Source organism: Euprymna scolopes, chromosome 20 (genome assembly GCF_053919585.1).
Source record: "Euprymna scolopes isolate OS-2025 chromosome 20, ASM5391958v1, whole genome shotgun sequence".
In the NCBI taxonomy this organism is placed as follows: Eukaryota; Metazoa; Mollusca; class Cephalopoda; order Sepiida; family Sepiolidae; genus Euprymna; species Euprymna scolopes.
Window position 1 is genome coordinate 55,032,767 of NC_136501.1, and position 23,842 is coordinate 55,056,608.

The window sequence follows — 23,842 nt, forward strand, 5'->3', positions numbered from 1 at the left end:
CATAAAAACACACATGCACATAGACATTTTCCTTTCATATAATAGAGTTTCTATTTAATTCCCATATTTTGTCCACATCAAATATATTCAAACCATATTTCCAATCAAAGTCATTTTCCAGAATAGCCAACAAAGCAAAAAATAAAAGGTATGAAAAAATAAATATAATAAATAAATGTTATCATAGGCAAGCTAAGTTACATCTCTACCAACCTGGATTATCTTTTTGCGTGTTTTAACTTATTTTAAGTGGTTATTTTATTTAAAAATGGAAGTAGTGTAAAGCCTGTCAAGTTAGAACAAAAAACAAAGTCATCATCTCATTCGAGCAATAGTCAAGCCAGGATAATTTCTCAAAAATCTAAAATTATACAAAATACTGGTAAAACATTACATTTTTGAACAACTGGTACAAGCATTTTGTTTAATTTTCGATTTTTGATAGATTATTCAAAAATCGGCCTAATCAATATTTTCTCCTATAATTTTTAAAAAATACTAGCAGGGAGATCCAATGTTGCCCAATCTCGAATGATGATGAATAAATGTTTCACACCCCATATTTTTATTGTCATCGAAATCGGTGAAATTGCCCATTTTTCAATCAAATCCATTTTTTGCCTGCTCTAGTTGGGAACCCATTGCAGTGCACCAGAATGAAGCTTCATATACCTCTCTGCAATGCCTTAGTCAACATTACATTGTAGTCTATATTGCACTGTAAAGAACCTACTGTTGATTTTATAAAATTATTTGAATTAAAATTTTAAATGCAAATTTATTAATTATATTATAAACTGAAACATTTATTTCAAATGCACCACTGTCATATCAAAGAACCTAGTGTTGATTTTATATGCCTGGCCTTAATGCTTGTGCGGAGATAATGGCTTCAATTTAAAGTTAACATGAAAAAGTCAAGTATCAAGGTTCAATTGTGCTTTGAAACATTTCAAACACTCCCCTGTCATATTAAAGAACCTACTGTTGATTTTATATGTTGAGTCTTTCGATATATGTACTTATTGATGTTAGGCTGTGTAAGTTATTAACTTCAGTCAAAATCGTCTGTTCCTTCTTTCATGGGATTACTTTCATTATTATTAAAAACATTCCAATGCAAAAAATATCTAAGAACACTGCTAGGCACATAAAGTATCTGTGTGTGAAATTTCATAAAAATCGACCCAGCCATTTTCGAGTCCATAGGAAACGAACTAACACACACACACACACACACACACAGCTTCTTTTATAGAATAGTAGACAGACAAAGATTACACTAGTTTTTGTTTTCTGTTTATATAATAAAAATTGTACATGGACAAACTTAAATTTTAAAGATTGCAGCATTAATAGAGAAAAGAAACAAGCAAAGAGAGGATCGGTTGAAACTTTGAATAAGAAAGCCAATATGTTATTTATTTTGTTTTTCTAAAAATACAAAATTCTTGAACACATGTCATGAAAAAAAGCAGAATAAAAATAACAAATATTTTTTCTTGCAGGGTTCAAAAATAAAACAAAAAAGCTGATAGTCAGAACCATATAAATATAGAAAGTGAAAAATGTAGTTAATTTTTGGACTTGTCTATTGAATTCATATTTAAAACTGTCTTGCCCCGACTGTGGGACTGCCCAACATGATCATAAGCCAAGGGTGCGTCCTCAAATGAAACCACTTTTTCAACCACAGGTTTAATCTAAAAGAAAAATAAATACAAGAAAAATAGATTAAACAAAATAATGAATTATAAAAATTAAAGCATGAAAATCAAAATACGATTGCTTTGCTTAATTATTGTTGAGACGATTAATCAAATCGGAAATCAGAAAGATTGGAACTTTTAGAGTTATCAGTAAAATTTGTGCATATTTTCCAATGTCAAAAATGATTCCTTTAATTATCTGTTTTTATTTGATTTTGTTTAAAAAAAAAAATCTTCCACTACTAATAATAATAAAATAACTATTTATTGATTTCAAACTATCAATAAAACTAAAATTTATCGATCACTCACTCCACCCTCACAAGCGTGTTTTTACGTTTGAGAAAATATCTGCACAGTTAACTTGTGTCCTCACGGTAATCAAGAAAAAGGAACAATTTTATAGGTAAACATTTGGAGATTTATAAATAATCCGAATCTGTAATTGTATCGAAATTAAGAATTTATTAGGGAATCAGAAATTGTACTAGACTCTAGAATTTAGTACAAATTGGTAACTGTATCAGAATCTAGAATTTAGAATGGAATTGGTAATTGTATTAGAATAGAGAATTTAGTATGGAATTGGTAATTGTATCAGAATCAAAAATTTAGAACAGAATCGGTAATTGTATCGGGATCAAGAATTTAGTATGGAATCGGTAATTGTACTGGAATTGAGAAAAATATTGGAATCAACCCAGCACTATTATTTTTTTTACTCAGTCATTTAAAAAAAAAAAATTTGGTCAAATATTTCCTCAAAACTATGTGTCCAATTACAATGATTTGGTTTGATTATTTTGTTATGCGGTATATGAACCCTTTTTGGGTTATTAATAATCCAGTAATTTTGAAAAACATTTTTTACATTTTTAAATATTTATTCATGGAATTTGGTTTGGTTGTTTTGTAAAAAGAAAATTGTTGTTTTCAACTTTGCATAACATGATTGAGTTTTGCAAAGAAAAAGAAAAAAAAACAATAACATCAAGGTTCATTTCATTTATGGTCAGGAAGTTAGTTTCTTCAGACAGTTTGATTCGGCAGCACCAGATGCCCTAACTGGTACTACCACTCCAGACCAAAGTGAACCCGAAAGCAACAATAATGAAGGGGCAAATTTACGTTTCCTTAGACCTCAAATATGGCCTCACCGCTGCATGTTTTTCAAGGTCATACCCAGGACCATGATCGATATGTGTTCACAATTAACGATGGTAACACTTGATAAAGTTACAAATTTTGATTTTTACTTAGATTGACACTCAAGTGAAAATTCAAAATACAATTATTTGTATTTCTTTTTTCATCTGAACATTTAAAAAAAAATTGTTAGTCAAACATATTATCACCAGTGTTTTGAATTATGATCAATATGAGCTAACAATTTTCATGTCAGGAAGGACTAAAATAGCAATTTTTGTTCAATTAATTGTATACACTGAATCATTTGAATAGTGTTTCAAATATATACACCAAAACTAATGTAGCACTATTTCTAGTACCACTGGCCGTCGTGATCCCCACCCCCTAGCCAGGGTGTGATTTGGCCGTAAACAGAGGGACACACCGAAATAAGCAAGCAGAATGCAATTTTGTGATTGCATTCCTTTCCTCTCTCTTTCCATTCTGACAGCCATGGGGTAAGGACATATCTTTTTTTTGTCTCTCTGTTAAAGAGGAGGGGACCAGTAGGTTAGTTAAGGAGTATCTCGATAGTAAGTTTTAAAGAGTTAATTGTAAAGTTAATTGTTTTTGTTGTAATATATTGTAATATTTTTTTGTAAAAAATAAGTAGATAAGATTCAACCTGTGTTGTGCATTGTTATGTCTGCCTTAAATGTCAAGACGGTTCCAGCAACCTGAAGAATATTCCAGCCAAAGGCGTCATCCTGAGTGAAGGAAGGAGCCAGCCACACCCAGAATCCTAAGGTTGTCTTTACTCTTCAACTCTGACAAAAGACATCTGTGGGAACTGATTTTTCCACACGAGCGAACTGATTAAGAACATGCCTTTTTTATCCAACAGGTGTTTAATCAAACCGCACACACATCCACATATACTAACGTTTGATGTTTAAGCTAATCACGATTATCGCCCTTTAACTCGGGTAGCACCGTGCCTTGACACCAGAGGGAAAGGCATATATGCCACTTCTTTTTTTATAGATTTCTTTCTCTTTCCGCTGGCACCAGCAAGTAAAGATGTGAGGATAGTGCACTCTGGTTGGCATGACCAGCCGACCAGCTTTCCTGACTGTCGTCAGCCTCTCAGCGAATACGATAACACAAGTAATATTACTAATCCTTACAATAACACAAGTAATATTACTAATCCTTTCGATAACACAAGTAATATTACTAATCCTTACGATAACACAAGTAATATTACTAATCCTTTCAATAACACAAGTAATATTACTAATCCTTTCGATAACACAAGTAATATTACTAATCCTTACAATTACACAAGTAATATTACTAATCCTTACAATAACACAAGTAATATTACTAATCCTTACAATAACACAAGCAATATTACTAATCCTTACAATAGCACAAGTAATATTACTAATCCTTACAATAACACAAGTAATATTACTAATCCTTACAATAACACAAGTAATATTACTAATCCTTACAATAACACAAGTAATATTACTAATCCTTACAATAACACAAGTAATATTACTAATCCTTACAATAACACGAGTAATATTATTAATCCTTACAATAACACAAGTAATATTACTAATCCTTACGATAACACGAGTAATATTACTAATCCTTACAATAACACAAGTAATATTACTAATCCTTTCGATAACACAAGTAATGTTACTAATCCTTACAATAACACAAGTAATATTACTAATCCTTACAATAACACAAGTAATATAACTAATCCTTTTGATAACACAAGTATTATTACTAATCCTTTCGATAACACAAGTAATATTACTAATCCTTACAATAACACAAGTAATATTACTAATCCTTACAATAACACAAGTAATATTACTAATCCTTACAATAACACAAGTAATATTACTAATCCTTACAATAACACAAGTAATATTACTAATCCTTACAATAACACAAGTAATATTACTAATCCTTTCGATAACACAAGTAATATTACTAATCCTTACAATAACACAAGTAATATTACTAATCCTTACGATAATACAAGTAATATTACTAATCCTTACAATAACACAAGTAATATTACTAATCCTTACAATAACACAGGTAATATTACTAATCCTTACAATAACACAGGTAATATTACTAATCCTTACAATAACACAAGCAATATTACTAATCCTTACAATAACACAAGCAATATTACTAATCCTTACAATAACACAAGCAATATTACTAATCCTTACAATAACACAGGTATATTACTAATCCTTTCTTCTCAACAAACCTTTATTCCTGTTCTTGTATTTTTATGTAAAGAAATCTACATTTATTTGTTATCATATATCGTATGCTTCGTCTCTTCATTATGCAACCCATACTTCTTCCACGCCTACCATTTATTAACAAAAGAAGATGGGATCTAAATTACATAAACAGTCCATCCTATCCTCTACACATCTAACCGGCGTATCCTCATATCCTTAATCGTATTGACCGTGCCATCGTGTCACAGTCTGGTACCGTTTCCAGGACATTTACGTAACATACGGGTCGGTCATGCCATTGACTAGCCCATAGCATTATACTATTGGAGGGTAAATCTAGTTTAACTTACCTTTCCGACTTCAACCAATTCTTTCACAATGTTCAAAGCATGAGGATCGGGAATAAAGAAAGCCCATCGATAACTCCGGCCATCTTTTAAACCCTACAGGGATAAAAAGTAATTAAGTCATTAATGAAAAATACATCAAAAGAATGAAATACATTTACGCATGATACCCAACAAATTCTGCATGGTCTAAATTAGCTCCATGTATGAAAGCTAATCTATATCTATATATATAAAAGGCAAAATGTGTGTGACCATTTCGTGTATGTCTCGCAAAGGCTTCTTTCGCACACGCTCCTGGGGTCGTTACTATCGCTTAAAACTGTTTATATACCCCCTATATCATAATATGTAGGATTTGGGAACGCGGGTCGTCTCTAGATTTATTTACGTCGACTTTTATGAGATTCGCGCTATTTCGCTCTGTCCCCTGTTTGTCCTGCATTTTAGTATAAATACAGTGAAATTAAATTAAAACGTTGTTCTCTGCTTTCGCGCTGCTTTCCCCCCTTCCCACCATCATCTGGAGGAAGTGAAAACTAAAAATAACGATCCCGCGATGACCTCATTTAGCATCTTCCTGTCAATCAAACCTCTTTTACTAGCTTTATAAGCCTTAACTTAACACGCTAATCAATTACTCTCACTCGTAGTCGAGACGGTTAAGTAGTTGGCTTTGGTTTCCACCTCCGCGTCAAAGCTTCCGGGTTCAATCCCTCCTCCCGACCAAACGTTTTTTTTTATTACTTCGCTTATTCTTTAGTTTACCCCTCCCCCATACACAGGTTTATTTATGCCATTTTTTTCCGTTTTGGTTTTGGGTTGTTTTTTTTTTACATTATGTTTTTTATAATATTTAAGCAGGGTTATTAATTACCCCCCCCCCTCCTCATACACACACCTACAAACACCCGGGTATCGCCGGGTATCCCCCGCTAGTATATATATAAAAGGCAAAATGGGCGCGAACGTTTGTGTATGTCCACGAAAAGCTTTTTGGGTCTGCAAGAAATTTTTGCATACTTCCCAGATTCACAAACGAATATCGTCTCTATCTTTTTTCATGGTCAAGTTAAACAAAATTTACACCATGCCATTGTTTCAGGTGTTGGGTTAGGGTTTTTCGTATAAAGTGAAACTATGCGGACGCAAACGACAGCTCAACAGCCTGCTGGCTGGCACTGCACCAAAATGAGATTATGGAGAGGGAAACCTTTCTATACTGAGAAAATTTCATTTTTAAGCAAACTGTGTCACATTTTATTTTCGTGATAAAACAAATAAATACCGACAAAAAGCACCAAGCTTACCTGGCCCCTGGCAAGTTTTAAAAGCAACGTTCATTTCTGCGCATGCGTGGCGACTTTTATGATTCCTAACTTAATTAGCAACTCATTGAACTCACTTTCCTCTTTGGCCTAAGGGTTAGCGAGGAAGACTAATTATCCTACATTTTCGAGTTCGATCCCACCTCTCTCCTCATTCATTTTTTTTTATTTTTTATTTCAATTCACTATCCTCTTTGGCCTAATGGTTAGTGTGGAAAACTAATTACCCACCTCTCTATAATTTTTTTTATTTTAACCACGACGAAGCCATTCGTCCACTTGCCAATATCCTCCACCCTTGCTAATATATAGTATATAAAAGCCGTTTACAGTCATTTCAAGGCAATGCTTATTTTAAGTCATATAATACAACAAAACTCTTTATTCAAACCATTAAATATGATCAGAACAAAATGATTAAGCAATCCTCTTTTTATATTTCGTTTTCTTATTACTTTTGTCCTGCTAGATGCCAGATATTCCTTCTTTTTTTTTTTTACCCCAAACAAGGTACAGTGTGCCACTTTGAAGTTGGAGGCTAGTATTGGGGACATAGGGGGTATTATGAAGGGAGATGAGCAGCAAGATGTCTGTTCACATTACACTTGAACTTCTGCATGTCAGTACAGTTGGGAAAGCAGAATCCCGGAAGAGAGTTCTAAAGTCTAGCAGTTTTGGGGAAGAAACAATTGGAGTAGAAGGCTTTTTTACACCTAGGGATCTCTACTGTATAGGGGTGGGATTTTGCTGCTTTTGGGGTTTGTCGGGAGTATATATGACAAGGGGGCACAAGTGCTTATAGTTCGTCAGAGCATTCACCATTAAAATACTTGTAGAACAGGCAGAGGGATGCAACATTTCATAGATGAGACAGAGACTGAAGCTTAGGTGTCAGTTCAGGACCTATCAGGTTGGCGACTCTTTTTTGAACTCTGTCCAGGATTGAGAGACTAGTAGCAGATGCACCAGCCCCAATCTGACAATACTCCATACATGGGCGAATGGTGGCCTTATAGAGGTACAGGATACTTTCAGGCACAAATAGATTTCTAGCATGGTAGAGAGAGCCCACCTTCCTTGCAGCAGGCTTGGCAATGCTTTCAATGTATCTGCTTCAATTCATGTTCCCTGTGAACGTTAGGCCGAGGTGTTTAAAAGAAATACTTTCAGAAGTACTTGCTATCCCATACATCCCAACAAAGAGATATTTTTAAGATTCAAACCAATCCTTTAACTGCAATTGTTTATATTTCTCTTGCACTTGGTTCACCAGGTATATATCTCAGGTATTTTTTTTTTATTCGTTTTTACGAGTCCAGTTGCTCCTACAAACTGAACTGTAATAAACAGATTAAGTGATCAATAAATGAGACTTTTTATAAAATGGACAAACGGATGGATTAAAAAATAAATCTTACCTGCAAAAGACCACAGCCGAGTTTGGATACTGAAAGAGCAGCACCAGCTGGAAAGCCGTGTTCGTCAATATCTTTTAAAAATGGTGTCTTTATGGTGACATATTTCGCATTGGACCAGGTTTTTAATAAATCCATGCAATTATCGGCACCCATCGTATCCAAGAAAATATCAAACCTGAAGAAAGACACAAATAAAAAAATTCCAAATTTCAGACAACAAAGTTTACAGAATCATCAACTTGTAATCTTCTATAGGAGCTGCCATAAATAACTATTAACTCTTTTTTTTTTTTTCATTTTTCTTAAACTTTTTCTTCTAGGGGATAGGACATCCAACCAGATGTCTGACATTTACCCCTATTTTAGTGAGTCCAACCAAGAGACCTTTTCAGGATTCTAGCCGTCCTTTTCAGTGCAATCGTTTGTATTTCACTTGCACTTGGTTCACCGGGTATGCTTGCTATGTACTTTTTATATATATGTGTATCTGGCTATGCTATCTATATAATCATAAATCTCTGTACACTGTTCAGGTGTCTTTGCTTGCTTCAATCTTGTCTTCAATGATCGGGGGATTCCTTCTCTTAAAAAAGGGATGACAGGTGAATTCAACTTTTGCATGCCAGTACAGTCAGGAAAGCAGGAGACTGAGAGAAAATTTCAAAGTTTATATATATATATATATATATATATATATATATATATATATATATATATATATAATTAGTTATATTTTGGGGGGGGGGAAGAAATCCAGCAGATTGCTCTATTATAAGGAAAATCCGAAAATAAGAGCATATTATTTATGTCTTATTTACAGAAAATATAGATGAGATAAGTCATCAGTACCATCGGTTTCAAACCCCATAATTAGGGACCATTTTAGGTACTCATATTAAGCTCTCTTCAGCCAATACTCATAGAGATGAGTATTGGCTGAAGAGAACTTGATATGGGTATCTAAAACGGTCCCTAATTATCGGGTTTGATACCAATGGTACTGATGACTTATCTCATCTATACTTTATACTTTCTGTTTTTTTGTTTTTACATGGGGGTCACCACTTATCAAGGCCCGAAGGCCACTCAGGGATAAGGGTTATTGCGTGTACAGTAATCAATGAGATAGTATTGTAGTAATCATTAGTATTGGGGGTTTTGATAGAGTGTCTTACTTAAGGGGGCGGTTTGTCAGGAGTTTGTTTATGTTGGACTTGAAGACGTCCAAGTTGTAGTCAGGTGGGAAACAGGCAAGCGGCAGAGAGTTCCACTGGCGTGCAGTTCTAAGAAAGAAGCTTTGCGCATACATGTTTCAGTGGAATTCCAATCAAGGAAAACTCCTCATCAGAGTAAAAAAAGACGATTCTTTTTTTTGGTTTGATGAGGTGTTATCCTTAAATTAGGATTCCACTGAAACATGTATGCACATATGTAACCAATAATGTTTGTATAATAAACAGACTATATACCAGCTTTGTCCTGCAGTCAGCACTCTTTAATAATCATGTGTTTCATTGGATTTATATCTAGGAAATCAATCGATACAACCATCATATATATATATATATATATATATATATATATATATATATATAACATTATAGTTACATTCCAAGATCTTGGAATGTAAAAATACTGTTATTCTTTTATATGAGCTAGAAAGTTACTTATGCCTGAAAGTATCCTGTGCCTCTACAAAGCCACCATTCGCCCATGTATGGAGTACTACTGTCACATTTGGGCTAGTGCATCTGCTACTAGTCTCTCGCTCCTGGACAGGGTCCAAAAGAGAGTCGCCAACCTAATAGGTCCCGAAATGTCATCTAAACTTCAGCCCATATCCTACCAACGAAATGTTGCATCCCTCTGCCTGTTTTACAAGTATTCTAATGGTGGATGCTCTGACAAACTACAAGCCCTTGTACCCCCTCGACGAAAATACCCCCGACAAACCTGTCAAGCAGCAAAGTCCCATCCCTATACAGTTGAGATCGCTAGATGTAAGAAAGCCTTTTACTCTAATAGCTTCTTCCTCAGAACTGCAAGACTTTGGAATTCTCTTCCGGTTTCCTGCTTCCCCAACTGTACTCACATGCAAAAGTTCAAGTGTTATGTGAACAGACATCTTGCTGCTAAACTCCCTACATAGTACTCCTGCAACTTAGGTAGCCCCTTATATCAAAGTGGCAACGTGCCTTGTTTGGGGTGAAAATGTGATAAAAAAAATTTTTTTTTTAATTATATTTGAATGCAATATTTTCTCTTCAAAGATATGGGCGAAAATAAGGATATTTTTTTTTAATAATAAAAATAGTTTGCCAAACGAATTCCTACATTTTACATTCTTTTCTCATTTGTTTCTTCCGTCAATTAACAAGTCTCAAAGTGTTGTGTATCCATAAGTATATAGACCATAAACATAATCAACATACATTTTGTCTTTTTTTTTTCCATTTATACAAACTGAGCCACAGCCAGGGGTGCCCTGATACAGCTAGTACATATATATATATATACATATATATATATATATGTTGAATCTAGTGCCATATTCCAACACTTACATAAAATCATTACTGCTCCCACTCGAATTTCAGAGAAATTTTAATCAACAACACAAAAAATACTACAAGACGAAACAAATGTTAAGAAACTAAAAACTTTGAAGTTATTTATGTGAAAATGCAAAAACCTATTCTTAATCAGGTCACATTCCGAAATAGTTCCAACATACTTAAATGCCTCGCATAACTCCTCCCCCTCTCAAATCCAACTTGTTCCTGCCACTGACCCTAGAACTGGCACACTCTCCCATTCCCCTCGATACTAACGTCCCCACCACCACAAGCAGACCATTAACCCTTACTCGCAACCCAACTACTAATCAAATAAATCTTCCCATAATTCCCACTGAGCCTCTCACACACATTCCTGAAGATATGTGGATGATTACACAAAAAGTTAAAAGTTATAAAAAAAACAAAAAAACAACACTTCAAGAAGAAAAATTGCTTGGACCATACACACATACTTTTGATGTATATCCAAAAAAGATGATACGAAAAATTGAAAAAATAAAACAAAGGCATTACAAAACAGAAGCTTTTTGTTTTCTTTAACAATGTTCATATATGTGTGTGTGTGTGTGTGCGTGTGTGTGTGCAGGGCTAAGGAATGCAGGTGAAGAGTTGTATGTTTTGGTTTTGATTCTGGCTGATGACACCCAAGTCATATATATTTTTTAGTTTTGAACTCGCTACTATATATTAGGTTCAATATAATATCTAACAGAGAATTGTCTCTATAATAAATATGTAATCTGCATGAATAAAAATATATTTAACGTATTTTATGACCAGGTGATGCTGGGCAACCTGTTAGTTATTTATAAAGTCAGGGATTATTGATTGATTGTTTAATTTAAATTGATGTTTTTGTTTGATGATTTTGTTTAATTGATAGTTATTTAATGGCGAAAAGTTGAACATTCCAAAACCAGAAGATGTATTTAATTATTACCTATAATATTTTATTCATATTTTTATGGGGTACACCTTACATAAAATTTTAAGTAGATACATCAATATATATATATAAAAAGAAAAGAAATTAAAACTGCAAATTAAGATTTACAATTAAATTTATTATTCGACAGAATACTCCTGCAAACAATGTCGAATACTAAATTCATTTATAAATTTTAATTTACAGTTTTAATTTCTTTTCTCTTAAAATAAGCTCTACTCTCTATTCTGTTTGTATTGAGCTTTTTATTTGGTTGAAATTAATATATTAATATTTATATTAGATTGAAGTTTACCTTTGCTTGTATCAGGTAAACCCCTCAATTAATTTGCCTTTTTTATTTCTTCACTCACATATACACCCATATGTATACTCATATATACAGATACACTCAAACATATATATAAATATGCTAGACTACCAGTGACCCATTGGGTCAGTATGTTATATTAGCTATGGAATTGATGTATGAGCGTGACACTTGTGATGTAAAGAAAATAGTTTTTTGTGATGTAACAAACATTTCTATGAAAGTATATTAAAATGAAAAAAGAATATAGATAGATTTCTAGTTGTTCTGTGTATAATTGTTTATTTTTGAAAAAAAACTTACAGCCATTGAAATATATGTGGTTTGCCATATTTATAGATAAATGTACACTGAACAGATACCATAATACTTAAAGTTAAATTCAAATTTTGATATATCTTTTAATTTAAACGCAAAAAAAACAAACAATTGGGACACTGAAAACATTTTATTGTTGCGTTGATTATTTATTTGTAACGCAAATTTAAAAAAAAAACATATTTTCAGGGTTATTTATTTATGTTGGTAGTGTAGAAGAAAATGTATGAATATTTTTTAAGAAAGGTGTATTAAAAAGTGGTGAATAAATTTAAAAAAAAATGAAGGCGGTGGGTAAATTGCCATTCTAAAATGCTCTTATGGTTGTCAACAGGTTAAAGTAGATTTATTTGTAAGAAAATTGCATTAAAATAACTTAAACGTAATTTGGAACGATGCAAAAAATATGCACAAAGTACTAACAATTGTTTATTTGGATAATTTAAACGCAAAATAAAAAAATATTGGGACGCCGAAAACCTACACAGTAAAACAATGAAATATAAAGTGTTTATAGTGTGAGTGTACATCTGTCCTGGTCAAGAAATATTACAATTGTTTATTTGGATAAAATGCAAAAAAAAAATTGGGGCACTGAAAGCGTAGACACTGAAACAATATGTTTAATTGTCATGTTGATTATTTGTTTATGTATGCATGCACAACCGGAAGTCATAAACTGGATGTTGGGTTACAACACCCGTTACGAGGTCATTTGAGTTTTAAAATTATATAGATATATACTTTATTTATTCATTTAGTAGCTTACTTGTTTATTTTGAAGTGTTTTAAATTTTATAGGAGTTGCCAATTTTTTTCCAGGTATTCAATTATTTGGTTTGTGGTTTATCAGATTGAATATTTCATTCAGTTTGGCGTTTTAATATTTTTGACAGCTTTGTTTCTTAACAATTTATTAGAAACTGATTCGTTGTGAAAGGTTCTTGAAAGTCAGGAATCAAATTAAAATTTCTTTGGTGCATCTGTAGTTTAATAAAAAAAAAAAGAATTATCTTCCTTACGTGATTGTTGACAAAGCTAGGAATTAGCATTTAGATTGAAAAATTCCTGATGTTTTTGTAGGGCACCCTGCATATATAATTCTTATAATATAAATTTGGTGTCTCAGTGTCTTATCTTTACAAAGACATTAAACTTTATTTTATTCATAACTAGCCTATCTGTGCCCTGGCGTTGCCCGGGAAATTAGATTAATTCACAAAATTGTAATACTACTACTATTATTATTAATGATGTTAATGATAATAGTAATACTGAGAAAAATATACTACAAATAATGATGATAGTACTGATAGTAATACTCATGATGATAACAATAGAACTAACAGTAATAAAATAGTACCATTAAATAAGAAAATAAATAAAATATTTTTAATAAAATGGTTATAAATGAAACAACAAGAATAACATTAATAAACGTAAGACAAATAATAATCGTTAGAATAATTCTGACAGTAATATTGAGATTAGTAAATATCATAAGAAGACTAATAATACTAAGAATTCTATTAAAAGAACCAAAATATTACTAATAAAACTATTAATACTACTACTAATAATAATAAATTATAATAATAATAATAATAAGAAGAAGAAGAAGAATAAGAAAAGCAAAAAATATGAAGAATGTAGAAAATATTATGTTGGAAAATTTCAGAATTGTTCTTGGTAATTTGCATATGTGAGTTGATCATAATTTACGCACAAGTTACTTGAGAGTAATTAGCTCAAATAAAAAAAACTTTCATGTAAAAAAATGAAGGAACTTTAATAATACCTCACATCTACTACTAAACAGACTTACTTAACCAAAGGAGCATCTTCCAGAACAACCGTTTTTTTGGAAACCCACACCCAAAACTGATTAAGTACATTTGTTGGTTTGTCACTACCGTTTATCCAAAAGATGACTGTTCTCAAAACAAGCCGTTGCCTTTATGCTATAAGTTAGAAAGTAACCTTCAAATAATTCCCAACATATTTCCAAAAAAACGTTTTTAAAACGTGCAAAATGTTTTGAAAACGATAACATTTTGTAACTTGTGCGGATTGTGAATGGGTCATTTTTGGATTCCTCGTTTTAATCAGTGGGAGAGGACTAACCAAACCAAATATTTATCACGTTCATCAACTTCACATTTATTTTCTATGTAAATGCTTTTTTGTTGACTCAACAATTTGAATGTGAAGCACTTTGAGATAATATTGTGAGGAATATTAAAAGTATTGTGTTACAGACAAACACATAATGGAAAAATGTTTTCAAGGATATTAAAGGATTTATACCTGAGGATATAAAAACAATCACCTCGAGGATATTAGAGAATTTAAGAAATGGCTACTAAAGAAGACTATAACATAGAAGGGAGTTCTTACAGACCTTCTTGGAAAACAAGAAGCTGATGAAATGACTACTGTCCAGATATGAGAGAAATTACTTTCTTTAAAGCGAAATATGATAAACTATTGCCAAGGCAGGTAATCGTCCGAAACACTACACACATGATAAGAAAGAAATATAATTCGGGAGATCGAGTATATTTCAAGTGATACAGGAATAACACTTCTTAATGGGAATGTGGGGTAGTGGATAAATGCATTGGTGATTGTACATACATGATTACAGGTTCACAAAATATACATAAAAGGCACCTGAACCAAATAAAAAAAAACGCCACATTCAAGATGGTGATTATACAACAGCAGTCGAAGAGGAGGAAACCATGGACATCATATACGAATCCTTTAATTTGGAACCGCCTCAATATACACCTGAGCCGCGAAGATCAGGTAGAAAAAGAAAGTTTAATGAACCATTAATGTTAAATCCCAAGAGAAAAAGATATTGAAATCTGTGTGACTTCAAATCTTGGGAGGAGGGTGTTGTGGTGGCACCCACTCATTTACATATGTGGATAATATTACACATAAATAACAACACTCGGTTAGTCTGAGTGTGTGTTAACCAGAAGCCACCAAAGGCTAAGCCGAGAGCAGATATGTTTTCCAGCCAAGACTCTCTTACCTGACAACCATTATGTAAATATACTGTGAATATACTTTTCCTTATACACTTCTTATTGATCTACCTTTGTTTGTTGAGTCTTCATTTGTATTGGCTTATACGTTATTCGCAAACATAACACTATCCATAAAAGAAAAATAACCATGTACCTTAATGAATGATAAACAGATCCTTACTACTTCCTTGTGTAAAAAGCAACTAAGAGCCATTGACTATGAAGTATTCAACGTTAATTCTTTGAATGCAATCTCTCTAAACAAGTGTATATTCTTTAACTTGGCAATCTTTATATTGAATATTGTGAATTCTTGTGTCACCAAATACACTAGCACCTCCTAAACTGTTCACAAAACGAATTCATGACGGAAAAATTTTAAAAACAAAAAAAAATTAAAGGAATTATTTATTTATTATTATTTATTTTATTACTTAAAACAACATATTTTTTTTTATTTTTTAGCGGCTGGTGCATCTGCTGCTTGTCTCTCACTCCTGAACAAGGTTCAAAAGAGAGTCGCCAAGCTGATAGGTCCTGAACTGTCATCTAGGCTTCAGCCTCTGTTCCATCAATGAAATGTTGCATCCTTTGGCCTGTTCTACAAATACTTTAATGGTGAATGCTCTGACGAACTGCAAGCACTTGTACCTCCTCAACGTGACTACTCCTGACAAACCCAACAAGCAACTAAGTCCCACTCCTTTACAGTAGAGATCCCTAAGTGTAAGAAAGCCTTTTACTCCAATAGTTTCTTCCCCAGAACTGCAAGTCTTTGGAACTCCTGTCCGGAATTTTGCTTTCCAAACTGTACTGATATGCTGAAGTTCAAGTGTGATGTGAACGAAGACCTTTCTACTCATCCCCCTTCATAATGCCCCCCGAAAATTATGTCCCCAATAGTAGCCCCTACTTCAAAGTGGCACTGTGCATTGTTTGAGGTGAAAATTGAATAAAAAAAATTTTTAAACTCGATTTTTCGACTATATCTTAACAAGCAGATAGCAATGTTAACACTTTATGGCTACACAAACAAAATGGAAAATGACTGAAAGTAAAACGAATGACAAAACTCAACAAATTGTATTTGTATTTTCGTTCATTAAATTACAGAATATTTTAAATAGGCTTCTTTTTTGTTGTTGTTGAAAAAAATAACAGAAAAATCTTTTGAACAAAATGGACCCCCTCCCAAAAAAAAAAAATAAAAGTGTGATCATATAAACATTAATGCTAAAAAAAATTGTACTTTAGCAGGAATGATAACGTTATTTTTTATTATTATTACTATTTAAATTAGCAGGAATAATAACGTTATTTCTTATTATTAATAATAATTGTGCTGATTGTGAATGTATTATTTACATTAGCAGAAATAATAACGTTATTTTTTATTATTATTACTATTTAAATTAGCAGAAATAATAACGTTATTTTTTATTATTATTATTATTATTATTATTATTATTATTATTATTTAAATTAGCAGAAATAATCGTTATGTTTTATTATTACTGTTCAAAATTAGCAGAAATAATAACGTTATTTTTTATTATTATTACTATTTAAATTAGCAGAAATAATAACGTTATTTTTTATTATTATTACTATTAAATTAGCAGAAATGATAACGTTATTTTTATTATTATTACTATTTAAATTAGCAGAAATAATAACAGTGTTTTTTATTATTATTACTATTTAAATTAGCAGAAATAATAACGTTATTTTTTATTATTATTATTATTATTATTATTATTATTATTATTATTATTTAAATTAGCAGAAATAATCGTTATGTTTTATTATTACTGTTCAAAATTAGCAGAAATAATAACGTTATTTTTTATTATTATTACTATTTAAATTAGCAGAAATAATAACGTTATTTTTTATTATTATTACTATTAAATTAGCAGAAATGATAACGTTATTTTTATTATTATTACTATTTAAATTAGCAGAAATAATAACGTTATTTTTTATTATTATTATTATTATTATTATTATTATTATTATTTAAATTAGCAGAAATAATCGTTATGTTTTATTATTACTGTTCAAAATTAGCAGAAATAATAACGTTATTTTTTATTATTATTACTATTTAAATTAGCAGAAATAATAACGTTATTTTTATTATTATTACTATTAAATTAGCAGAAATAATAACGTTATTTTTATTATTATTACTATTAAATTAGCAGAAATGATAACGTTATTTTTTATTATTATTACTATTTAAATTAGCAGAAATAATAACGTTATTTTTTATTATTATTATTATTATTATTATTATTATTATTATTATTATTATTTAAATTAGCAGAAATAATCGTTATGTTTTATTATTACTGTTCAAAATTAGCAGAAATAATAACGTTATTTTTTATTATTATTACTATTTAAATTAGCAGAAATAATAACGTTATTTTTTATTATTATTACTATTAAATTAGCAGAAATGATAACGTTATTTTTATTATTATTACTATTTAAATTAGCAGAAATAATAACAGTGTTTTTTATTATTATTACTATTTAAATTAGCAGAAATAATAACGTTATTTTTTATTATTATTACTATTTAAATTAGCAGAAATAATAATGTTATTTTTTATTATTATTACTATTTAAATTAGCAGAAATAATAACAGTGTTTTTTATTATTATTACTATTTAAATTAGCAGAAATAGTAACGTTATTTTTTATTATTATTACTATTTAAATTAGCAGAAATAATAACGTTATTTTTTATTATTATTACTATTTAACTTAGCAGAAATGATAACGTTATTTTTTATTATTATTACTATTTAAATTAGCAGAAATAATAACAGTGTTTTTTATTATTATTACTATTTAAATTAGCAGAAATAATAACGTTATTTTTTATTATTATTACTATTTAAATTAGCAGAAATGATAATGTTATTTTTTATTATTATTACTATTTAAATTAGCAGAAATAATAACAGTGTTTTTTATTATTATTACTATTTAAATTAGCAGAAATAATAACGTTATTTTTTATTATTATTACTATTTAACTTAGCAGAAATGATAACGTTATTTTTTATTATTATTACTATTTAAATTAGCAGGAATGATAACGTTATTTTTTATTATTATTACTATTTAAATTAGCAGAAATTATAACGTTATTTATTATTATTATTATTATTATTATTATTTAAATTAGCAGAAATAATCGTTATGTTTTATTATTACTGTTCAAAATTAGCAGAAATAATAACGTTATTTTTTATTATTATTACTATTTAAATTAGCAGAAATAATAACGTTATTTTTTATTATTATTACTATTAAATTAGCAGAAATGATAACGTTATTTTTATTATTATTACTATTTAAATTAGCAGAAATAATAACAGTGTTTTTTATTATTATTACTATTTAAATTAGCAGAAATAATAACGTTATTTTTTATTATTATTACTATTTAAATTAGCAGAAATAATAACGTTATTTTTTATTATTATTACTATTTAAATTAGCAGAAATAATAACAGTGTTTTTTATTATTATTACTATTTAAATTAGCAGAAATAGTAACGTTATTTTTTATTATTATTACTATTTAAATTAGCAGAAATAATAACGTTATTTTTTATTATTATTACTATTTAAATTTTCAAAACCCATCCTTAACATGAGGAAGGGGCGTGTGCTTTGTAACAATTCTGTACTTTCACCAAATAATTTACTAAACAAAACTTACCATAAAACTGAAAATACAACCAATAAACTAGTATGGTACCTCAACTACATAAGCACTTTTAACGAAATGTTCAGTATTTTCATAAATTTTAAGTCGTTAAGAAACTAGAATAATTTTAATTATTGAAAACCACAAAATTCATGCACATCATTATTTGACTTCAGTAAAGGAAATATAAGCTTTTAAAATGTAAAAACGTTTTGTAATTGGTTTAGTCTTTGTCTGATTGGAATAGATCTGAAAGTAAGAAGTAAATTTACAACTAAAGGTGCTTGACTCATTGTTTAGTGAAGCAGTATATGTTTTGTACAAATAGCAATAAGTGAAAGAAAATACCATTGTAATGTTTCATATAAGTAAATAAAGTGGAAGAGATAAAATAAAAATCATTTGCTTTCAGGGTCTCTATACATATTAGACCATAATGAAATTGAATGATAAAAAATATATGGAAAAATAGCATGAGTGTATCTTCTATACATATTAGACCATAATGAAATTGAATGACAAAAAACATATGGAAAAATAGCATGAATAAGTGTATCTTCTATACATATTAGACCATAATTAAATTGAATGACAAAAAACATATGGAAAAATAGCATGAATAAGTGTATCTTCTATACATATTAAACCATAATGAAATTGACTGACAAAAAACATATAGAAAAATAGAATGAATAAGTGTATCTTCAATACATATTAGACCATAATGAAATTGAATGACAAAAAACATATGGAAAAATAGCATGAATAAGTGTATCTTCTGTACATATTAGACCATAATGAAATTGAATGACAAAAAACATATGGAAAAATAGCATGAATAAGTGTATCTTCTATACATATTAGACCATAATGAAATTGAATGACAAAAAACATATGGAAAAATAGCATGAATAAGTGTATCTTCTATACATATTAGACCATAATGAAATTGAATGACAAAAAACATATGGAAAAATAGCATGAATAAGTGTATCTTCTATGCATATTAGACCATAATGAAATTGAATGACAAAAAATATATGGAAAAATAGCATGAATAAGTGTATCTTCTATACATATTAGACCATAATGAAATTGAATGACAAAAAACATATGGAAAAATAGCATGAATAAGTGTATCTTCTATACATATTAGACCATAATGAAATTGAATGACAAAAAACATATGGAAAAATAGCATGAATAAGTGTATCTTCTATGCATATTAGACCATAATGAAATTGAATGACAAAAAATATATGGAAAAATAGCATGAATAAGTGTATCTTCTATACATATTAGACCATAATGAAATTGAATGGCAAAAAACATATGGAAAAATAGCATGAATAAGTGTATCTTCTATACATATTAGACCATAATGAAATTGAATGGAAAAAAACATATGGAAAAATAGCATGATTAAGTGTATCTTCTATACATATTAGACCATAATGAAATTGAATGGCAAAAAATATATGGAAAAATAGCATGAATAAGTGTATCTTCTATACATATTAGACCATAATGAAATTGAATGGCAAAAAATATATGGAAAAATAGCATGAATAAGTGTATCTTCTATACATATTAGACCATAATGAAATTGAATGGCAAAAAACATATGGAAAAATAGCATGAATAAGTGTATCTTCTATACATATTAGACCATAATGAAATTGAATGGCAAAAAACATATGGAAAAATAGCATGAATAAGTGTATCTTCTATACATATTAGACCATAATGAAATTGAATGGCAAAAAATATATGGAAAAATAGCATGAATAAGTGTATCTTCTATACATATTAGACCATAATGAAATTGAATGACAAAAAACATATGAAAAAATAGCATGAATAAGTGTATCTTCTATGCATATTAGACAATAATGAAATTGAATGATAAAAAATATATGGAAAAATAGCATGAGTGTATCTTCTATACATATTAGACCATAATGAAATTGAATGACAAAAAACATATGGAAAAATAGCATGAATAAGTGTATCTTCTATACATATTAGACCATAATGAAATTGAATGACAAAAAACATATGGAAAAATAGCATGAATAAGTGTATCTTCTATACATATTAGACCATAATGAAATTGAATGACAAAAAACATATGGAAAATAGCATGAATTGGTGTATCTTCTATACATATTAGACCATAATGAAATTGAATGACAAAAAACATATGGAAAAATAGCATGAATAAGTGTATCTTCTATGCATATTAGACCATAATGAAATTGAATGACAAAAATTATATGGAAAAATAGCATGAATAAGTGTATCTTCTATACATATTAGACAATAATGAAATTGAATGGCAAAAAACATATGGAAAAATAGCATGAATAAGTGTATCTTCTATACATATTAGACCATAATGAAATTGAATGACAAAAAACATATGGAAAAATAGCATGAATAAGTGTATCTTCTATACATATTAGACCATAATGAAATTGAATGACAAAAAACATATGGAAAAATAGCATGAATAAGTGTATCTTCTATGCATATTAGACCATAATGAAATTGAATGACAAAAAACATATCGAAAAATAGCATGAATAAGTGTATCTTCTATGCATATTAGACCATAATGAAATTGAATGACAAAAAATATATGGAAAAATAGCATGAATAAGTGTATCTTCTATACATATTAGACCATAATGAAATTGAATGACAAAAAACATATGGAAAAATAGCATGAATAAGTGTATCTTCTATACATATTAGACCATAATGAAATTGAATGACAAAAAACATATGGAAAATAGCATGAATAAGTGTATCTTCTATACATATTAGACCATAATGAAATTGAATGACAAAAAACATATGGAAAAATAGCATGAATTGGTGTATCTTCTATACATATTAGACCATAATGAAATTGAATGACAAAAAACATATGGAAAAATAGCATGAATAAGTGTATCTTCTATGCATATTAGACCATAATGAAATTGAATGACAAAAAATATATGGAAAAATAGCATGAATAAGTGTATCTTCTATACATATTAGACCATAATGAAATTGAATGACAAAAAACATATGGAAAAATAGCATGAATAAGTGTATCTTCTATACATATTAGACCATAATGAAATTGAATGACAAAAAACATATGGAAAAATAGCATGAATAAGTGTATCTTCTATGCATATTAGACCATAATGAAATTGAATGACAAAAAATATATGGAAAAATAGCATGAATAAGTGTATCTTCTATACATATTAGACCATAATGAAATTGAATGGCAAAAAACATATGGAAAAATAGCATGAATAAGTGTATCTTCTATACATATTAGACCATAATGAAATTGAATGGAAAAAAACATATGGAAAAATAGCATGATTAAGTGTATCTTCTATACATATTAGACCATAATGAAATTGAATGGCAAAAAATATATGGAAAAATAGCATGAATAAGTGTATCTTCTATACATATTAGACCATAATGAAATTGAATGGCAAAAAATATATGGAAAAATAGCATGAATAAGTGTATCTTCTATACATATTAGACCATAATGAAATTGAATGGCAAAAAACATATGGAAAAATAGCATGAATAAGTGTATCTTCTATACATATTAGACCATAATGAAATTGAATGGCAAAAAATATATGGAAAAATAGCATGAATAAGTGTATCTTCTATACATATTAGACCATAATGAAATTGAATGACAAAAAACATATGAAAAAATAGCATGAATAAGTGTATCTTCTATGCATATTAGACAATAATGAAATTGAATGATAAAAAATATATGGAAAAATAGCATGAGTGTATCTTCTATACATATTAGACCATAATGAAATTGAATGACAAAAAACATATGGAAAAATAGCATGAATAAGTGTATCTTCTATACATATTAGACCATAATGAAATTGAATGACAAAAAACATATGGAAAAATAGCATGAATAAGTGTATCTTCTATACATATTAGACCATAATGAAATTGAATGACAAAAAACATATGGAAAATAGCATGAATTGGTGTATCTTCTATACATATTAGACCATAATGAAATTGAATGACAAAAAACATATGGAAAAATAGCATGAATAAGTGTATCTTCTATGCATATTAGACCATAATGAAATTGAATGACAAAAATTATATGGAAAAATAGCATGAATAAGTGTATCTTCTATACATATTAGACAATAATGAAATTGAATGGCAAAAAACATATGGAAAAATAGCATGAATAAGTGTATCTTCTATACATATTAGACCATAATGAAATTGAATGACAAAAAACATATGGAAAAATAGCATGAATAAGTGTATCTTCTATACATATTAGACCATAATGAAATTGAATGACAAAAAACATATGGAAAAATAGCATGAATAAGTGTATCTTCTATGCATATTAGACCATAATGAAATTGAATGACAAAAAACATATCGAAAAATAGCATGAATAAGTGTATCTTCTATGCATATTAGACCATAATGAAATTGAATGACAAAAAATATATGGAAAAATAGCATGAATAAGTGTATCTTCTATACATATTAGACCATAATGAAATTGAATGACAAAAAACATATGGAAAAATAGCATGAATAAGTGTATCTTCTATACATATTAGACCATAATGAAATTGAATGACAAAAAACATATGGAAAATAGCATGAATAA

At 29.3% G+C, this 23,842-nt stretch overlaps 1 protein-coding gene across 1 annotated transcript in view; it reads right to left on the reverse strand.

Annotated features, from left to right (window-relative positions):
* Positions 1-1,384: 1,384 nt before the first annotated feature.
* Positions 1,385-23,842, reverse strand: part of LOC145241435 (NAD(P)H oxidoreductase RTN4IP1, mitochondrial-like) — a 49,668-nt gene continuing 27,210 nt past the window's right edge. The window contains exons 7-9 of the mRNA XM_080104388.1: positions 8,219-8,393; positions 5,476-5,568; positions 1,385-1,703 (exon numbers count right to left, since the gene is read on the reverse strand). Coding sequence (XP_079960514.1) covers positions 1,575-1,703; positions 5,476-5,568; positions 8,219-8,393 — 397 coding nt within the window. The 3' untranslated portion in view covers positions 1,385-1,574. The remainder of the gene's footprint in view (positions 1,704-5,475; positions 5,569-8,218; positions 8,394-23,842) is intronic.